Source organism: Brachycentrus maculatus, unplaced genomic scaffold (genome assembly GCF_059751285.1).
Source record: "Brachycentrus maculatus isolate JH-2025_06_01 unplaced genomic scaffold, ASM5975128v1 h1tg000454l, whole genome shotgun sequence".
NCBI classification, from domain to species: Eukaryota; Metazoa; Arthropoda; class Insecta; order Trichoptera; family Brachycentridae; genus Brachycentrus; species Brachycentrus maculatus.
Genome location: NW_028281201.1, coordinates 679,353 through 702,297, shown reverse-complemented (window position 1 = coordinate 702,297; position 22,945 = coordinate 679,353). Strand labels below are relative to the sequence as shown.

General features: G+C 33.5%; 2 protein-coding genes across 12 annotated transcripts in view; one reads left to right on the top strand and one right to left on the bottom strand.

Annotated features, from left to right (window-relative positions):
- rg (A kinase anchor protein rugose) overlaps positions 1-22,945 on the bottom strand; it is a 620,520-nt gene that overhangs the window by 150,263 nt on the left and 447,312 nt on the right. The window lies entirely within an intron of this gene.
- On the top strand, positions 578-2,586 carry LOC148302401 (protein mab-21). The gene has a single exon (XM_088271641.1). The coding sequence runs from the start codon at positions 774-776 to the stop codon at positions 1,905-1,907; it is 1,134 nt and encodes a 377-aa protein (XP_088127767.1). The 5' UTR covers positions 578-773; the 3' UTR covers positions 1,908-2,586.

The window sequence follows — 22,945 nt, the reverse complement described above, 5'->3', positions numbered from 1 at the left end:
CTTCTTATTACCTCTTTTACTTTTAATAAAATAAAAACAATAAGAAAACAAAAACAAAAAAATAAATAAATAACAATGTTTCCAAAAATAAAATAAAAAAAATACAATTTCAGACGCATACAATGACTTAAAGACTAAGTAAACATTGGCATATGCAATAGTATGAGAAACTAATTATTTTCAGTAATCACGTCACAAGTTAGTTTTGAGGTATGCTCGGTAAGATATATGCGCAGATATTTTGAAGCCTATAAATTATTTAGCAGCGCACATAGTGAATAAAAACGAGAATTTCTATTTATTAATCTGAAAATAAAACAATGGTCTGGTTAAGAATGCCATACATTACAAGGCGAGCCGATCAAAAAGGAATCTTGGCGGTTATCCATTATGATCAAAACAAACGTCAAAAGCTCTTGTCAACACTGAAGGCGCTATGGGCGGGTGCGAGGTGGCAGGAGGCGGGGTCCACCACCGTATACCGTACTTTGTCACTCCTTGACGGCTCTCCCCCTCGCACTCATGCGCACCGCGCCACCGAGAACCGCCTACTGCAGACACAAAGACCCGCCGGTAAAATCAACAGTCTCTCCCCAACTTCCTAACCCGTCGGTTGTGTGTCATAATCTTGGGCGTTGCTTCTACCATGCTTTGATAATGAGTACGCACCAATAAAAACTAAACCCATGTGTATTGTGCAAATAACGATAAAACAAAAGCAATCGTGATTATTCAGTTACTTTGTGGTTATGTTGAAGATCTGACACGCTCATATGTTGTTATCAAACGTTCAGGAAAGCGGCTCCAAGATGTTAGTGCCGGCAGACATGCTGTCGGCCCAAACGAAGCTAGTATATCAGATGAACAAATACTGTTCCGAGAGAGTTCACAGCAGAAAGGTGCAGATCAGCAAAACCATACACGAGGTCTGCAGGGTCGTGCAGGATGTCCTCAAAGAGGTGGAACTTCAAGAACCGAGGTTCATTTCGTCTCTGACAGATTACAACGGCCGATTTGACGGATTGGAAGTTATCTCTCCGAACGAATTCGAAATTGTGATCTATCTCAACCAGATGGGCGTCCTGAATTTCGTCGACGACGGAAGCCTCCCAGGATGCGCCGTGCTTAAGTTGAGCGACGGCAGGAAGCGATCCATGTCCCTGTGGGTGGAGTTCATCACGGCTTCTGGCTACCTGTCCGCGAGGAAAATAAGATCTCGTTTCCAAACGCTGGTGGCTCAGGCCTGCGACAAGTGCTCTTACAGAGACTGCGTCAAGATGATCGCCGAAACTACGGAAGTGAAGTTACGGATAAGGGAAAGGTATATTGTGCAGATAACTCCCGCGTTCAAATGCGCGGGACTTTGGCCGAGGTCGGCAGCTCATTGGCCGGCACCAGCCGCTCCGTGGCCTCATCCCACCATAGTTGCAGAAGTCAAAACCGAGGGATTCGATTTGCTATCCAAAGAGTGCATCGCCTTGCAAGGGAAGAATTCAGCTATGGAAGGTGACGCCTGGGCGCTCAACTTCTTCGAAGCGGAAAACAGGCTGCTCCAGGGTGGCTGCAGAAGAAAGTGCCTCAGCATTCTGAAAACGATCAGGGATCGTCACTTAGATCTTCCAGGAAACCCTGTGACGTGCTACCACATGAAGACTCTTCTGTTATACGAATGCGAGAAGCATCCCAGAGAACCGGAATGGGATGAGGGTGCTATCGGTGACAGAATCAACGGGATTTTCCTACAGCTCATCTCTTGCTTGCAGTGCAGAAGGTGTCCCCATTACTTCCTACCCAATCTGGATCTCTTCAAGGGGAAGTCTCCGAGTGCCTTGGAGAACGCGGCCAAGCAAGTGTGGCGGCTGACGAGAGAGATGCTGACGAACTCTCGTTCCTTCGAAAAACTGTGATAATATTTTCAAAGGACATCGTGAAACATAGACTGAATAGTCAGGATATAGAAATCCTAGTGTTTTATGTAATGTAATATAACTAGAATCGAATGGTCGAATTTTGTGATGTGATAGGTATTTAGGTGGTGCGTTAATATCCGAAAAGGATGACGAGGATCGCAGGGGTGTGAATGTGATTGTAATCTCCGTATGTGTAAATAGGATGTTAGAAGTTGAAGATCCTGGAGAAGTGTACAAATGATAGCTACTTTGGAAGTGGTGAACCGTACTTAATCTTATATTATAATACTCATTTATAAACTAGGTAAAACCATGATATAAATTGAACTTAATAAAGCAAGCTTTTCCGAACACTATATTGACTTAATCCAGCGACTTTTTTTCAAAAGCAAAAACTTAATAAAAAAAAATTAAGGCACAATTTTTGTTCATATTCATTCGGTACTTATTTTGTTTTAAAAATTTTAACTTTTGTTATCTGTTTTTATCTCTCAAGACCCAACCGTTTAACTCCACTTATTTAAAATACCATATTATACGACACGTTAGATTGTAAGTAAAACTTATTAAGTTCTCAAAGTGATTCCTATTAATATATTTTTTTATAAATCAATTCGAGATGTACAGACTTGTATTTATTAAAATTATGAATAAATGAAATTTCGTTAAACATAAACTACATTTTTATTTACTAGAATTAATACATTCTACCCCGGAAATATTAATCTTACATTATAAAACGAAGCCTAGGAATTCTTAGATCCTACAAAAAAATTGGCCATAGATGTAAATTGCATAAATTATTAAACGATATCACATCGAATGTATCTCCACAAAGATCACAGATACAAATGATGGTAGATTTTATATATTAAAACAAAGTGCATTATTTTTCGTATGAAAGAAAATAATGTAGGTAGATTTGGAGATATTATTGATTGATTGTCCATCTCCGTAGTGTAATAGTCAGCACGCTCGGCTACCGTTCTGGAGGTCCCGGGTTCGATTCCCAGGGGGGGGGGGGTGAAATAAATATTAGTGATTTTTTCACTGTACTATTTATTCAATATTACCCTGGGCTTGGTACCTGAAGCGGAGGGCTGATCGCCTCCCCTTCATGTGTAAAACGATCAAGATGACACTGCTCTTGTATTACGCAGTGCCCTATGCACCATTGGAGTGCGGATAAGAGTTTTATTATTATTATTATTATTATTTAGATGTTTGCGACAGTTAACGGGTATCTAATACAATTAATTAAAATTAAATTTAAATTACAAGCAAACATTTAAGCCGGTGTCTATCCACACTAGGTACAGAAAATATCTGTTCTGAGGTAGGAGACATTTGCTTAATTAAAAAAAAACAGCATAATAACTATGTGTAGTAATGTCTAGGTGATTTAAGGGTGGATATGTACTATACATATATGCTTATGTGGAAAGTAAAATACCGACATTCAGTAATATACACATTTTTCCTTGATAACCGAAGACATGACCTCATACTTAACAATAAAACGTGCAAAGCACTAGAAAGGTAAATAAATTAAATGTGTAAAACAGTAAGTACCTACCATACAAAAAATTATGCATTTAGGTATATCTTCACCTAAGTATGGAATCTAAGTGTCTTATACCTACCTATAAAGTTAATAATAAGTACTTTTTAACATACTGACCACCGATTGCTGTTGGATAAAACCACATATCATTAATTTAACCATAAATTGAATGCGTAAAATACTAACTAGCTACTTTTTTACATCTCACCAATAGATGTCTCTAGTGAAGTTCTAGTGATTCATGAACAAGGTTTCTAAATTGGTTCATATATATAGAACTTCCAAGAATTTGAGTAGTGTGGTTGTCAATAATGGGTAGAATTGGTGAATGTTACACGTGTGTAAAGTGATCACTTAAACCAGCCTATGACGGTCGTAAGCCCCGTAAATGCCCAGACTTCCATATTCTTCTTCATCTTTGATGAGATGTCAAAAAATAATATGAAAATAACTTCTGTAATTGGAGATAATCCAGATTTTGTGAACAAATATTTGGACACACTCAAAATGTTGTACTAACTAGCTTACAAAAAGGACATTTAAGTATATGTCATGGTCATGGAATCAATCTGGTAAGTATCTACCTAGTACCTAAATATTAAGGTAATAATTGAAGTGTCATTAAACATGTACTCGTATATTTAGATGTATCTCACCTAAATACGTGGTATTTAGGTGAAATATATCTAAATACAATAATAATAAGTATTTTTTAACATACTGACCACCGATCGCTGTTGGATATAACCACATTTTCATTAATTTAAGCATAAATTGAATGCGTAAAGTACTAATTAGCTTGTAAAAATGACATTTAGGTATTTGTCATGGTCATGGAATCAATCCAGTAAGTACCTAGATATTAAGTCAATAATTGAAGTGTCATTAAAAATGTAAATTTATATGTATTTCACCTAAAAACTACGGTTATGGAATCAATCCGGTAAGCAGGTATGTAGTACCTAACTATTAAATAAATAAATGGAGTATCATTAATCAAGTATATTTATATGTACCGTCACCTAAAATCAGGGTTATGGAATCAATCCAGTAAGTAGGTATCCAGTACCTAACTATTACATAAATAATTGGAGTATCATTTAACAAATATATTTATATGTATCATCACCTAAAATCACGGTTACGGAATCAAGGTAGGCACTGTCGCGTAGTTGGGTGGACGCTCGACTGCGAAACTGGCGTCGCGGGTTCGATTCCCGCCAATTGCAAAATTAATTCAAGAAAGATTTATTTTCAGCAGGTCTAGGTGTTTGTGATGTATTCTTCACATTTACCTTCCCTATTCTTACTATCCTACCTACAGACAAGCATCTAAAATAGACGCTTTGCTGGTTATTCCTTTTAAAAATAAAAATAAAAATAAATCCGGCAAGTAGGTACCTGGTACCTACCTATTAATTGATGTATTATATTAAACATACTGACCATCGATTATTTTTACTGGAAAATCCGTATAACTTATCAATTTGAAAATAAATAATAATAAATAACAATAAATAATAATAATAATAATTGGCTTACAAATAAAAACAATGCGTGTAATGTCACAGATTACAATTTCCGTCGGAAAGATGTTTGCGAAATCACAAACTTAATGATACATCATAATATGTCAGAAATGTACTTAGAACATTTCTGAAATACTGTTTTATGCTCTATGATTAATAATATTTTATTCATACAGCATAATACAGCATTTCAGAAATGTTCTCAGAAAAAAAAGAACATTCTGTTCAAAGAGAAAATGCATACGGTAACCGTATAATATTACTGAAGGAATTTTACTGAAGGAATTAGAAAGAAGTGTATTTTTGTAACGAGTTTCAGTTTTTTTTTTGTCTTGTTGCAACATTTATTAAATTTGTTAACCATTCGTTTGTTGCAATGAAAATGAAAAAGTCCTTTAGAGGAGTGTATTTGACAGCAAATTCGGTTGCGATTGTTGGCGTATCTGATACGAAATTCAAATAATAAAAACTGCAGACAAAGATTTAATTTGTTCTTTAGATTTTAACTAAAAAAAACATATATTTTTTTAAAAATTTTCATTAAGATTTTATTAAAACACGCCACCTTGTTTAATAGAAAAAACAAATAAATTTTACTATTTTGCGAGACATATTACCTATGCAATAAGGAAATTGCAGATAAGTACTAGGTACCTACTTTCTACAATGAAATAAGTCAAATAAAACACACCTACCTACATAAAAGTTCATTCGACTATTAGAAAAACAAGTAAATAAATAAAACCAGCTTACCTATGTACCAACCTACGTATCCGAAATATACCTACGTGAATTTACAACAAATAAAGTGCCGAAAGATTAATTCAGCTAGGTAAGTACTTGAGTAAAAAAGCTGATATCAAATTTATACGTCTGGTATCGTTAATAAGGCGTTATAAATCATACGAAATTCATCTATTTATTAGAAAGGATTGATAAATATTGCTTCCAATTAATTAGTTCGGATCTCTTGAGGATTTAATGAGTCAATTTCGAGTTATGTTATATCGGTCGGCACTTTGGCTCATACAAAAGGAGGGCGGCACTTTGGTGGAGATCTCGCTTAACCCCTTAGGTGTTTAAATCATCGTAATGAACGCTAAGGTTGAAATTTACTATGGTAAAAAATCCGACTATGTGAAAACAGCAATGCGAGTAGGCGCGATAAGGGTTAACGACAAAACCGCTGGTTCTTAAACGGTGCTAAATTTTTTGGTGATACACTTTTTGAAGAATAATGCGTGAACTTGGATTCGTATAACATTTCAACCTCTTTTGCTGTGACACTTTTCTTTGATATTCTGAAGGTGACAACTTCAATGGAAGTCGAAACGTAGCAAAAAACAAAGTTTACGAGGTATTTATTGAATAAAAAACATTTTATTTATTGTTTCGGCATTAACTTTGTGGTAAGACATGTTACAATGATTAAAGAAAACACTTCGTTTTTTACCAGTTTTATTATAGACTACATGTTTCAGAAGTTAAACTTCCATCATTCAGGTCTGTATAATAACATGTTATTATACATACCTGAATGATGGAAGTTTAACTTCTGAAACATGTAGTCTATAATAAAACTCAAGTGGTAAAAAACGAAGTGTTTTCTTTAATCATTGAATAAAAAACACATATCGCTCACTCCTTTCAACAACGACATATATAAAAAAAAACTTAAGAATATAATAAAATAAATTAAAAATAAATATCAAGCCACTTATTGAACTTTTTACTGTACAACACATCTTTTTAGGTAAAGCCTGAAGGTTTTTTCTCCATTTGAAAAATATTTAGCATATTAAAAAAAAATTAAACAATACCCTTTCTTCAAAATGCAAAAACAACACTTTTGCCCTGTAGCGGGTAAATATTAAGTTAAAAATATGCCACCTTTTCTGGGACATTTTCTGGGCATTCCGAAAACATGCACAACTGAAAATTAACGATTTTTAATACATGACGTTGTTGAAAGGAGTGAGCGATATGTTTTTCATTTAAAGCTTTGACAACAAGCGAAAAACTTGTCTTGTACATATTTATTTATCATTTGTTCTGAATTCATAAAACAAATCAACGCCTTTTTTCAAACTAGTATTTCGAGCATGAATAGGATAGTTCATGATTTAAAAAAAAAATTATTTGAAAATGATTAGCATGATTATGATTAGTATCTAATTCATACGTATAAATTGTAAAAATATTGTATAAATTACGCCATCAGTGTTGACCGAAAAAATGGGTGATTGTGTCGTTTATCTATATGTCGTATATCTGTATGCCCAAGAAGTGAGGCCAATCCAACCACGGATTATTTTAGCGAACTCACATATACAGTGTCATGAGATTAATGATATACGTAGGAGTTTTAAAATTATTAGTAGGACATATGCTTGTCAATCATGGGTAGAATGATGAATGTTGCACGTGTGTACCAGCCTATCATAAGTTCGGTAAATACCAAGACTTCCATATTCTTCTTCATCTACATATGTTGAGATGTCAAAAAGAGATTCATATCGACTTACTACGGCAAGTGCACATAAAAACAGTTAGTAGGTATCTAGTACCTAACTATTAAATAAATAATTGGAGTATCTTTACACAAGTATATTTATGTGTATCATCACCTAAAATCACGGTTACGGAATCAAGGCAGGCGCTGTGGCGTAGTTAGGTAGACGCTTGACTGCGAAACTGGCGTCCGGGTTTGATTCCCGCCAGTTGCAAAATAAATTCAAGAAAGATTTATTTTCCTTTGGTCTGGGTGTTGGTGATGTATTTTTCACATTTACCTTCCCTATCCTTACTATCCTACCTGCAGACAAGCATCTAAAATAGACGCTTTGCGAGTTATTTCTTCAAATAAAAAAAACAGTATAATGTAAAGACACGCTACATTTCATTCGACACGAATGATTGTGTGTAAAAAAAAAATAGCGCTCTAAGGTTTGAGAGTCCCAGAAATGTTTTAGCTTTAACCCGTCTCATAAATCCCCCACGTCAAAAGGCGCTAATGATTTAGTATGTACTGAGACAATGTGTATATTGGAGTGTTGGACCATTGTGCAGAGGTGAGGCGCAGGCGCTGGAAAGCCAAAACGTCAATATATACCTGCATATGTATATATGTAATATCCATCTTTAATATAATACTTATTCGTTTATATGAAACATCAGATCACGTCAAATGTTACCTAGGTTTAAAAAAAATTAACTGCGATCTATTGCATACTGGGCCTTAATTTAATAAAGTTATTTTCGGCGCAAAAACTGCCTTTATAGGCACGCGCATTACCGTGCGATTAGTGCTGCGCGCGTCATCTTTCGGGATGAATTGCTTGAAACACTTGCGTATAGACCAAATTGTAAGAAAACTACCGCTACTGTTTGCAACGTGCGCTTTCTTTTCGTACGCGCAATACTGTTTGAGCGGTAAAACGCGTACGTGTAAAAGCTGCTTTTGCAAAAAAGAAAAAAAAACACCTTTCTGGTACCTATCTCAGTTTGAAATACTCTACTATGTGACGCTTGTATGGGGGAACACGTCAAATAACAAAGCTTCCAGATCGTACGTTTCGTTCCATTGTGATTTGCAAGCTACCATATCTTTGTTTTGCTTGAATTTTCCTTTGTTTCTTTGGTAAATCATTTGAATTCGCAATGTGATCAACAGAACTCGATTTTACATTTAAGTTAGTAAAGTATGTATAGTACGATTATTATGTTCATTAACGTAATTTTATGCAATGGTATTGGTGTTATACAGCGAAAAATGGAGTGATGTAATTATAAGTAGGTACCTACCCGTGTTTCGAACAAAATGCTTGTTTTGGAACTCAAAAAAAAGGATCTATATTTTTTCTTTGTATGATACTCTCCAGTTACCATGAGATTGTTCCGAAATCCATAGACCAAAAAAAAATCATTAATTCCTAAGCATGATTTCCTCATTTACAAAATAATAGATCGGATTATAGACCCGTGGTTAGTGTCACGGACTTTGAGTCAGAATATCCAGGTTCGAACCCACTCTAACATAGTTTGATTTCTATTTTTAATATCGGTATGTTTAGGCCAATGGAAATATTATCAAATTGAACTGTTTGTTGTTACCTTTTTAAAAACAAACAAATGAAAAGCATGATTCAAAGCGATATCATTATAAACCGTTAAGGGTCTGTCATCAATCGATTACGCTAGGTTTAGTTTACCTCTGAAGGGTAGAATTATGCAAGAATCCAAGATAACGTTGTTGGCAGTTTCTATCTCAGGATTGTCTGCAAGCTATCAATAATTTTGGTACAGCGAGCGGTTCAGTATATCCAGTTTTATTGATTGGATAAACATTGATTAAGGATCCTCTGGCGCTCATTACTCAAGTCTCTTCTCTCAGCGAGGTGCACCGATAGCCGGCTAGATCAGAGGAGAGGTCATGCCTAAGTGTTTACATAGAGAAGGCCAGAATCACAAGATAAGAGTGAACTAGAGATACATGGAAACGTAATTTCGTCCGATTCTTAGCAGGTTCCGTTTAAAATGTTAAGATGCGATGAATAACTGGTGCAAAAGAATAATCGCATGCTAGAGCCGGGATTAATGTGGTAGAGTGCCATAGAGAACTTGTTTCCTGAAGTTTTTGGGATGGTACAGGATCTTTTCAGATGGAGAAAGGTCATCCGATAGGTATGCAATAGCCAAGAGAATCGCCATGTTCAGAAGCAGAATACCCACCTTTAACGGATCTATAAATCTATTTTTTCAATTTTTCTTTTACCCATAGGCATTGATTACATTGCGTTACAACGAGAATCTATACGTAAATATTTAATTATAAAAATGTATAATTTTGAATACGTAAAATACCTATTTTGTTATCTGCAAAGCGCCCTTGGGATGATTTTTCACAAAAACGGCGCTATTTCAATTGGTAATTGTTATTATCATCGTTATTTTAAAAGAACCATTAACGTTCCCACATTTTAAGATACTTTTAAACCTTTTGCAAGATTTTTTTTTGTATATGTTTAAGTAAGTGGCACTAAAACAAACTAGTTCCACAAACTTTACAATTTTTTCTTTGTAACACAGATTCTGTATATGGTAAAGTAACATCCATAAACTAAGTTTACAATAAATAGTACGTCAACCCAAGAGAAAGAAGAAAATAGGAAAACGTTCCCTTAAGTTTTATCGAAAAATGCCCCCAGAGATGCTTGTGTATAAACTGATAGACAATAATAGAACCTAGAGCAATAATATATGAAAAATGACATAATAACAGTTTAAAATACGACACACTAAACAAAAACTATCGTGTCACACAAACTCCATCTCACATGCTGTTCCAACTGATATCATTCTATAAATAATTTGAGTTCAAAAGCAAAGATCGTTTCGTGATTCACTGAATGTGATATGTTTGTAGTAAGCCGTATGCTGTATGGCCAGCATCTGCAAGAATAATTTTGGTTCGATGTCCGCATGGGTGATTGTGAGTCGGAATGTTTTAGACCATTGTAATGACAAGCACGATTGATTATGGCTCCTCGACGATTCCCACGGGCTGGGAGCAAGGTCCCACTCGGGACATTGGAACTATTTGGATTTTTGGTACAGCACAATAAAAGAAAATTGCCAAATTCGAGACAATAAACATAAAAATGCTGGAATGGACTGATGGCTTGGAAAGCCCCTCCAACAGTAGTTATAAATAGCGAGAGTGAGATGGGAGAAGAAAAAACTAAAAACACATTAGTTTGCTGGATCAATGGAAAGGGTTTTCAAGAATCCAGCAGCCGAGAAGCCAAGGATGGAACGAGAGGATTTGACCCTGCAAGTCTCAGAAGACTCTTCTAAATTTGGGTCTGACTAAAATATAAAATAGAAACGTGACTGACATTTTTATATTGCTGTACCATATATTTAAAAAAAAGAGAGAAATACATAAGTCTTTGTGTTTTTATTATTTACAAAAATAATTAAATTTCATACTATTTCTGTGAGCCTAAGCGACTCATTATAAGAAATAGGTATCAAATTTTGGTAGAGTGGGTTCGAACCGAGAAACTCTGACTCAAGAGTCCGCGACACTAAACACGGGACCACAACCCGACACATTCTACAGTACGATTTTTATGCTACAGAACGATTTTTTTTCATGTATTGTTACGGGAAAACGCGTTTCACCTAACGAACTTGCTCCTGGAACGAATTAAGTACGTTATGCGATCCACAAAATTATTATCATAGAGCGTTGGACATGTCGCTCACTCCTTTCAGCAACGTCATAAATAAAAAACTTGATTTTTCCGGAGATCGTTTTTAAAGTTTAAAAATATAATAAAATGTATTAAAAATAAATATCAAGCCATTTATTGAACTTTTTACTGTGCAACAGATCTTTTTGAAGTAAACCTGAATGTTTTTTCTCCATTTGAAAAATATTAAGTTTATTTAAAGAAATAATTAAACCATACATTTTCTTAGTCGGCAGTTCTCGTCAGAACTTCGGGATGCGGATCTGACTTGAGAGAATGCAAGGGATCTGGCAGCCGACTGAAAAGCCTGGAGACAGTTTGTGGACTCCATATGCTCTACCTAGGGAGCGGATATGGTTAAAATATATATATATATATATATATATATATATATATATATATATATATATATATATATATATATATATATATATATATATATATATATATATATATTTTAACCATATCCGCTCCCTATATATATATATATATATATAATTATAATTATATATTTATAATCCAGGATTCGGATCTCACATACTAATATAAGAGTTTCTGCTTAATAAAAAGCTTCTTTACATCTCACCAATAGATGTCTCTAGTGAAGTCCTAGTGATTCATGAACAAGGTTTCTAAATTGGTTCATATATATAGAACTTCCAAGAATTTGAGTAGTGTGGTTGTCAATAATGGGTAGAATTGGTGAATGTTACACGTGTGTAAAGTGATCACTCAAACCAGCCTATGACGGTCGTAAGCCCCGTAAATGCCCAGACTTCCATATTCTTCTTCATCTTTGATGAGATGTCAAAAAATAATATATATATATATATATATATATATATATATATATATATATATATACATTTTCTTCAAAACGCAAAAACAACACTATCTGCCCTATAGTAGGTGAATATTAATTAAAAAATATGCCGCTTTTGTTGGGATAAAGTACATTTTCTGGGCATTCTGAAAACATGCGCAACTGAAAATTGACGATTTTTGATATTTAACGTTCTTGAAAGGAGTGAGCGATGTGCAAATGCTTTGCGTGGGCGTAGATAGGCAATAAAGTCGACTCCTCATGCGTCGCTTGGCCTGCCAAAAAACCTCACGTTTCGCAAGCACGCTCCTGACATATCAATGTATGTACAATGTACATTTCCCTGTACGTGACGTTTTTGATCCGCCGTCATTTTTACTCCGAAATTCGCCCGAGGCAATGCATCTCCGGATCGCGTTCGCGCAGAGGAATCCGACCCGCGGAACACAGAATAGCCCGATGACATATCAATTTCGGAAAATTTGCATATTTCTGACAGGAACCGAGTATGGGAGGACGTACATTGTTTGTAAATAACCCCGGAATGATATCAAACACAATGCTTCATCACGGCTGTCCAAACTTAAAACACAGTAAGGGACATTATTTTTGTAGCACGTTTTTTTTTGCATTTTTGGACTAAGTAGAATCTACTTAGTCCAAAAATGCAAACAAAACGTACTACAAAAATATGTCCCTTACTGTGTTTTGAGTTTGGACAGCAGATCATAGTAAGGTACTTTTTTTAAATGTCAACGAACTACTATATTGTTTTCATCAACATATGGTCCACCTCCGTAGTTTAGTGGTAAGCATATTTGGCTATCATACTGAAGGTCCCGGGTTCGATTTCCAGGGGCGGAGAAAATAAACATGTATTTTTCATAAATTGATTCGGCAGTCACTTAGTGGTAAAATCTATCCATTTTTAATTTATGTTTAACTTAGTAAATACCACTATTTCTTAAAATCTACTGTGTATACATATGTATTTTTTCACTATCATATTTATTTATTATTACCCTGGAATGGTACCTGAAGCGCAGGACCGATCGTCTTGTCTTCATATATTAAACGATCGAATAAACATGGCGTCAATTTGATGCAGTATCCTATGCACCAAAGGGTGTAGATAAGGATTAGTAGGTACATATGGTTTCATGATATTTTTAATTTGTTACCCGTATACCCACTAAATTATTTTACTTCTTCATATGATCCTTGTCTGCACACAATGGTGCATAGGGCACTGCGTCGTATCAATGTAATAACTTGATCGTTAATTAGGTGAAGATAAGGTAATCACTCCTGAGCTTCTAGTATCAGTTCTGGGTGATATTAAACAAATCACCTTGAAAATTAATATATATATATATATATATATATATATATATATATATATATATATATATATATATATATATATATATATATATATATATATATATATATATATATATATATATATATATATATATATATATATATATATATATATATATATATATATATATATATATATATATATATATATATATATATATATATAAATATATATATATATATATATATATATATGTATATATATATATATATATATATATATATATATATATATATATATATATATATATACATGTATATATATATATATATATATATATATATATATATATATATATATATATATATATATATATATATATATATATATATATTTATATATATATACGTATATGTGTATATATTATTTTATTTATTTATTTATACAAAACAAGTGTTTCCATAATCATAAACGTTTGATGTTTTCATTATGTGGTGTCGTTTTTAAAATAGTTCAAACGAATATATAAATTTAAAATGGTGATACACGTTTGATTTGAATGTTAAAATATACCGTAGGTATAAAGTGACCTTTGAGCCAAATCAATAAATAAATCGACAAAATAAATGGCTTATACGAAATGACTTGAAGCCAGCACGATGTCCTGTCCAAAAGAAACAAAACAAAATCTAAAAGCAAGAAAATAGTCCACCTGCTCCGTTCAAACAAAAAAGTACATAAATACGTCAATGATGTAAGGTGAGCCAAGCTCGAATGATTTATGTGTCTTTCTGCCTGGTGTAAATACACTTTTGATACGTTTAATAGACGGTCGTGGTGACTCGAAACAAATACACGGAAAGGCGGATGATAAGACGAATAAAACTAGCTGTAACAAATTGATTGATGAACGAGGTGCTTTACGGTCGTCCCACGTCAAAAAATATATATTTTATACGATAATTTAAATGTAGGCAGTACTCTTTACAAATCAGTATCAGCCTCCTTATGTATTGTGGTTCAACGCTTGCTTATTTTTTCTATGTTCGTATAATTTTGATTGAATGTAAGCTTCACTGAATAATTAATAAAATTATCTACCCACACAATGATCATTTCAATAGTCTGTAAATATTTCATCAAAGATGAAGAAGAATGTGGAAGTTTGAGCATTTACGAGGCTGATGACTGTCATAAGCTGCTTTAAGTGATCACTTTAACATGTGTAACATTCACCAATTCTACCCATTACCTGTTGACAACCACACTACTCAAATTCTTGGAAGTTCTACACACAAGAATATTATATTAATTGATTCGGCATTTACTTTTTGGAATGACGTGTTGATTATTTTTTAAAATTAAACACTTGAATATACATGTTTAACAAGTTTTGTTTGTATATACGACTAGTTTAGAAAACTAACAGATTCGTTAGTTAGTTTTAATTTGTACCAGAAGATGAAAACATCTGTAAGTTTTCGAAACTAGTCGTATGTATAAATAAAACTCGTTAAAGTGGTATATACAAGTATATGATCCAATTTCGAAACGTTGTCCTTGATTAACTAGAACTTCACTAGAGACATCTATTGGTGAGATGACTCTTTTACTCTGCCCAAACATCCAAATTCTTCTTCATCTTTGATGAGATGTCAAAAAATAATATATAAAATAACTCCTATAGTTGGAGATAATCCAGATTTGTGAACAAGTATTTGGACACACTCAAAATATTGTACATAAATATTTTGCCATCGAGACTTAATTTTCCAATAAGACAGACAGACATCTGAAAGGAACATTTGGCGAATGTTTCAACCAACCAACCCCACGGAAAAATAAATATAAATAAAATAAGATGGGGGAGAAAAAGAAGGCACCAGGAGAGCATAAAAGCCGTGGAGCGCTGGACGGGGAAGAGGTGACGTACAGCGCCCGTCATGCGAACGGACGCAGCTCGTGTTTCAAGTGATATGCGATAGTTTTAGTTTTATAAGCCTACATGAATGTATAATGTATACGTATAAACCTCTTGGTCCTGCTTGCTAGCCTGGTACGGCGACTCGATGTTTGCAAAAATAAAATAACAAAAAATGGTTTTTATAAACGAGAAATTTGCAATTTCGCGTTGTTGGAAATTAAAAATTGAAGCAGATTGCTAGAAAGTATACTTTAAATATACTCTACGATCGTAAATCTTACTAACTTAATTGTATACCCTACTTTAATTACACCAATAAACTCCTCAACCTGTTTAATTACCCACCTAGAAATTCAGTTAGCTCCTAAAACTGAATAAATTTGAACGAAAAACATTTATTTGGAGACGTCCAAATGAGATTAACATCGATCCGGGTCGTAAAGGCATTCTACACTGGAGAGAACCTATCATCTGCTTATAACCTGATTAGTATCGAACTGTTCTCCGCGAGCTTCTGGTCCCCTGGTAAATCTCATTACTTCTACCAGGGAACGGATGGGGGACGCCTTAATTCAGATTAACGGCTTTAGCGGCAGAAATTACTTTCCTGTTTTGTCTGTCTAGCAGTAAAGTTTCAGAGTGCGCGTGAGGGAAAGCTTTAATATAAAATATTTTAAATGTACTTAAATATTTTTCAAGGCACTTTTGAGGAAATCACATTCTAAAAAGTGCTAGGTACACGACGTCATCACAACAGCATCCTTAAATTTAAATTATTTATTGATTCGGAATTAACTTTGTGAAATAACATGTTGAGTATTAAAAAAAAAAATTAACACTTGTATAATACCACTTAATAAGTTTTATTTCATTACACGCGACTAGTTTCGAAAACTAACAAACGTTTTCATCTACAGTTTTACTTTTCACCTGTAAATAAAAACGTCTTAAATATTTAATTTTTGAAAAATCCTTAAATTTAAGTACTGGCAGGGATATGAACTTAATATATGATATATGTATGTAATATATTATCAGCGGCACATAGTAGGATACTTATGTAAAATATAACAGAAAACGTGGGAATATTTTAGAAGGGTACAAATTGTAAGCTGACATACTCACAAAAGTTACTTTTATTACCAATATGATTCATAAACAAAAATATGAAAAAGTTGCAGAAAGCCTGTAACCATATTAAAAAAACAGTTCCATTCCATTCGGAAGTCACTTTGTGGTCAATACCTAAACGTTTAAAATTTAACGTTTACCAACTTGGTAAAAACCAATGTTTCAAATCTATAATGACACGTGTTTCGATCCATTCAACATCATACGATGTTTTATAATAATAAAATAGAAAGCATCGAAACATGTGCTATACTATATTTAAATAAAAAGTGGTATTTACAAAGTTAATTGCATCCACCTACTTTACGTATAGTATTTTGCGCTGATTGTTCCAGCTGGTAATTGTTCTTGCACCGAGTTTCTATCCACACAAATACAAGGACCATTAGTCATACGTTGAAATATCATTATTCAAATGTTCAGAGATAATATATCAAATACGGGGCAGATGGAAAGAATGTGATTCGGTATACCGAATAAAATTAAAACAAAGCTATCGGCCAGGATTAAAGGTACAGGCTGGTTCTTAGATGGAAAATAGTTCGAATTCCTCGACAAGAGAACACGAGACGGTATAGGGAGGAATTTAAGAGAAGGATTCTCGATAAACAGCTGTCTTGAAATGGTAAGAGGCAATTCAACTTATTTTCCAGATAACATATAGAAAAAAAAATGCAGAAATTTCTGCCTAGGAATATCATAAAATCGTTTTTAATATTTCACATCAATTAGCAGTAAGTATATAGTATATAATCGTTGCATAATCTACTACTAATCTCTCGATTGCACTATGTAAAACCTCGCGTACAGATTTTCAAAAAATTAGAAGATAACAGAGAAATTAAGTATATTATTTCGAGAAATAAAAAAAACTTTGTGTTCTGATCCACTCACATTTTTATTAACCAACTAGTTTCGGCAACAACCTGTTGCCCTCTTCAGGGTTTCATTTATTACTAGTAATAAATGAAACCATTTTCATTTTCATTTATTACTAATAATAAATTTCATTTATTATTAATAATAAATGAAACACTGAAGAGGGCAATAGGTTATTGCCGAAACTAGTTGGTTAATAACAATGTGAGTGGATCAGAACACAAAGTTTTTTTTATTTCTCGAAATAATATATCAATATGATCCACAAAGTTAATGCTTTCAATATTCAAAACAGAGAAATTAAGTGTTTGTATGACGTAATGCATGAATGGGGAAGTCGTAAGGATTGTTTGCAAAGACAGTTTGGTGTGGCGTTCTATACCCTTTTCTTACCTCTATGAGGAAGTGGCATGATGGATATTGCGATAGTTAGTTTAATTGCAAAAATCCCTAGTCTGGAATTCATGTAGACACAGAAGCAAAATATTTTTTTAAGTATTTATTTTTAGAAATTTCAGAAGGTCTTTATATGAGGCTTATTTGATGGGGGATAATATGGGATTGTAATTTTTTATGATTATGTTAAATAATGATACTAAATTACATGTACCCATAGGTAAAACAAACTTAATTTCTTTATTCCAATATCACAAAACAATGAAAACTTTACAATTCACTGAAAATATAATAATAATATTAGAAATAAACAGATTTTATATGCGCGAATGGAAATCATTAAAACACGCTAGGCGCAAACGTAACGAGTTTTACACCTACAGTAGTTTTTGTTTAAAGCTACATATTTTGAGTGATCAAGCAATTTTTAAAGCAACTAGCTGTAACAAATTTGTAAGATAAGTACTTTTTTACAATTTGGCGGCACTTTTGACTGATCTAATTTTTAAGATTTGATATTAGGGTTTATTGTAATATCAATATTAAGGAAGAGGAAAGGCAATTAAAATGGTATAGGTACATAGGACGCAGAGAACCTGAACTAGTTGTAAACCAGGCGATCGCCATGGATCTTCCTCGAAAGACGTAGAGGAAGACCAAAAAATTAATGGATACTACAGAAATAAAACATGATTCAAAGGCATGACCTAGGTGAAGTTGTATTTGATAGAAGGACCTACAACCTGAGGACGATGAGAGCTGACTCAAACAGTCTACAAATACGATTAGTTGGGATGGAGCAAGGAAGAAGATATTAGGGCTTAATGTAATAAAGGGTTTGAAGATTGCTATAACGACCGATATAATTAACATTTTTAATAATAATATAATAAACCCCTTATCCGCACCCCAATGGTGCGTAGGGCACTGCTTCAAATAAACGCAGTGTTATCTTGATCGTATACATATGAAGGAAAGGTGATCCACTTTAGGTACCAGTCCAGGGTAGTATTGAATAAATATATATGTGAAAAAATTACTTATATTTATTTGACCCCCCTTGGGAATCAAAACCGGGACCTCCAGAACGGTAGCCGAACGTACTGACAATTACACTACGGAGGCGGAACAACATTTGTCACAACATCTTTAGTGTGTCCAAATACTTGTTCACAAATCTGAATTATCTCCAACTATAGGAGTTATTTTTCATATTATTTTTGACATCTCAATATAGATGAAGAAGAATATGGAAGAATATTTCGAAATTGAATCATAGTGTGGTTGTCAATTATGGGTAGAATTGGTGAATGTTACACGTGTGTACAGTGATCACTTAAACCAGCCTATGACGGTCGAAAGCCCCTGAAATGCCCAGACTTCCATATTCTTCTTCTATGTTGAGATGTCAAAAAAATATTTCTCATTATTTTTTGTAAAATAAAAATATGTTCTTTTTTAATTTACAGGAAGAGCAAGCAGTTATAGGAGGCAGTAATTTTTTTCAGTTCTTATCCAAAGCACGTGGTTGCAAGCCACATCGACACCGTCGCGCGCCGTAAGGAATGATAATGAACGCGCGTGTACCAGGATCGCAGACCCGCGGGGGGTGGCGCCAGCAGACGTGGAGCACGCGATATGTGTTCTGCGTTCCTGGTTCCCTGCTTCAATATTTGAATATGAACACAAACCAAAACAGGAACGATGCTACAGTCGACACAGTCACGAGCGACTCCTGAGCTCCAGGTGATATTGAAGGGTTAAGGTCTTACTCGTAATAGTATTCAGTTCATCTGGCAACGCAGATAGCCGGACATTTTTTTTAATAGGTTCATATTGTTTTAATACATATTAAAATATTTTTTAACTAACCTTTCAATAATTCTTTTCTTGTCAAAAACGTATGTTTATTTCGAAGAAAAACTTATTTTTTCAATACAAAAACAATTCAATTACATCAAATGTTACCTGGGTTTAAAGAAAATTAAGGTGCGATTTATCGAATAATGGGCCTTAAAAAAATAAGTAAACGTGCTACGGGGAAATGTAGAGTTAACACATATTTATACAGTTTTTTGTTGTTGGTAAAGTATGAAAATATTTGACTCTACAGTCAGTGTTATTCTTTAAAATAATAACTACCAAAAATACCTGTACATTTGATAAATATTAAGTGAGGTGACATTTCCATCTCATCGAAAATAAATTGCGAACAAAGAATGAATTAATTAAAGGTGTTATAGAAAATGGGTATCAACGTTTAGATAATTTATTTATTATATTTTAAAAAAAACGTTGATTAAAAAATCTATTTCAAATCAATTTCATTACATGTTTCGATCGAAGTCTCCCAAATAACCTAACCATAATTAATTGACTAGAAATAATAATTCGTAGAGAATTTCAATTAAATGCCATTTTGGCAGTCTCTAATTGTTTCCGGTGACGTCATCCGGTTTTTACACTTCAAAAACTCATTTCATTTAGAAAATATTTTTAGTATTTGAAGTATCTATCACCAACTGACAATGCAAGCAATGGTGTAAAATCAATTTATCATGCAGCAAATCAATCCTCCATTTTAATAACATGTTCTTAATTTATGTATTTTACTTGATGTCATATCGCTCACTCCTTTCAAGAACGTCATAAATAAAAAAACTTGATTTTTCAGGAGAACGTTTTTAAAGTTTAAAAATAAAACACAATGTATTAAAAATAAATATCAAGCCACTTATTGAACTTTTTACTGTGCAACAGATCTTTTTAGGCAAAACTTGAAGGTTTTTTCTCCATTAGAAAAATATTTAGTATTTTTAAAAATATAATTAAACAATACCTTTTCTTCAAAATGCAAAAACAACATTTTCTGCCCTGTGGCGGGTAAATATTAAGTTAAAAATATGCCTCTTTTGCCGGGATATAGTACATTTTCTGGGTATTCCAAAAACATGTACAACTGAAAATTGAAATTTTTTGATTTATGACGTTATTGAAAGGAGTGAGCGATATATGGTAATTTCAGCAACCATTTGATATTTCATATTAATCAGATTTCATAATCAAACAATCGTTTCAATAACAAATCTAGTCTTACTATATCCGATGTAAACATTCATAATCAATTCCGCGTGATTAAAATTATTAAAATGACAAATCCTTTATGTTTTAAGTATAGAATAGTTAAACAATACCTTATTCTTGTATGGAAGATAAAATTGAAATAGCAGGCGCCCATAGAGGGACAAAGATCACAATTCATTGTTACATATGCATTATATTTGGATAAAAGTAAAATAATGATGTAAATTTTGTCAGGATGCATCCTTGGCGGGAACGACTCTGGAGCCAGTAAGGGTTGAGAAAGGTTAACATAGAAAAGTGGTTTGTATTTACATACTGTGAGGAAACACGGTTATGGGAATATTTAATACGCTCACCTGGCAACAACAGTAGTTACATTCGTATTAAGTATTTCGCCTACCGTAAATCATTTATGGTGATGAGACCCGTAATTGTTTTGTTTTTCAACATGGGCTCGGGAGCATGTCCGAATGTTTGTATTATTTCGTAAAATTATGGAAATCAGGCTCGTTAATCTTGCGCGTATAACGAATAAATGGGAAATACACATTTTGAAGCCTAAAGGACGACCAATAAAACAGTAGGGACCGTTTTAATTGAAACACGCGTTCACGATTTAGGCGCAGGAACAGCGGAGAACGCCTAATATGCATATTTTATTGTGGCTTTGCTCGAGTGAAAAAATAAAAGAGCCCATTTGAAAACGATATTTTTATTTGATTTAAAACAAATTAATTTTATTTGAATAGTGTCTGATTTTATACAGATTATTTGAAGAGGGTGGGTATATTGGAATTTTGATGATATGGTAAATAATTTATACAAACAATGCTGAACTCTGTCGTAGACAAATCAACGCTTGTTTGATTTTATTATATGCAATTTCTTCAGAAGTTCTATTAAAAAGTTGATACCTAATACGCAGCAAAACTACAATAATAAAATATTCATTCTGTGTATTAAAACGTGTTTTTATACGTTTTATATTTACCTGTGATAAATAAAAACATTTTTAAACAGTGTTTTTACCACAATGGCAGCGCCATCTGTTGTACATAACTCAATACAAAGCATTGTTCATGGCGGACAGCGCGCTTCTTGACAGCTTGTTTCATCTGTCATTTTCAATATTTTCAAAGGACGACTGTTACATTAAAAATATTGAATGAGTTTAAAAGGACAATTGAAAAAATCAAACATCGTCATGGGTGAGTTTTTTTTCATTAACAAACGTTAAGGGCGTTTGTGCACTACACGGAATTTTACCGTCCGGCACTTCAGTTAGCATGATAAACGGATGATCGGTGCTCTTGATCGGTACGTTGCGCGTAAATTCGATCACGCTAAACTTTCGTTGTCGCTTTTATTTTTCAAAACCGGACTGCTGGACGGTAAAATTCCGTGTAGTGCACAAGCTGCCTAAAGGTGTTCAATATTGCGTATAAGGCAAGAATTTAGGAACAAATGGTAATTTGTTTCATCTCCTAAGAATAATCTAGAATGATTAACCTATTCATAATATAAATATATAGGCACCGGATACATTAAACTCTCTCAGCAATCAATAATAAATTCGCTCTAAACGGTTCCACTTGATACCAGGCTTTTATGAGGACGCGGGGGTGTTTTAGAAACCACTTAAGCCTAATGGGAATATCTCTTACGCGACTATAAACGCACCGCTATTGCTGTGAAGCATAGGGTAGCACTTACTGTGACATCCTCTCGTTTCTGCTACCCGGGTCGCTCGCTGACAGAAAACAGAAGGAAGAAAGATCCCGAGGGATTCTATCTGGTTATAATTAATTTCACGTCTTTATTCCAGATAAGAGAAAATCATAGTCAAGAAAAAATATGTAACTATTTATTAAAAAAATAAATACTACTAAATTAAAAGTAGCTATATCATTTAAAACAACAAAGTAAGTTATTTATGTAGGTATATATTTTTTAAATTTAACATAGTTACAATATTAAAAAAAAAATATTTCATTTGCTAATCATTTCAACTTTTGACGATCTTATTATTTACGTTTTTCTCTCTAGTTAAGAGACTAAGCTTTTGTGCTTGGAGAAGGACTCACACTTATTATTTTTTGTTTATGTTTGTATATGGTGTGATTT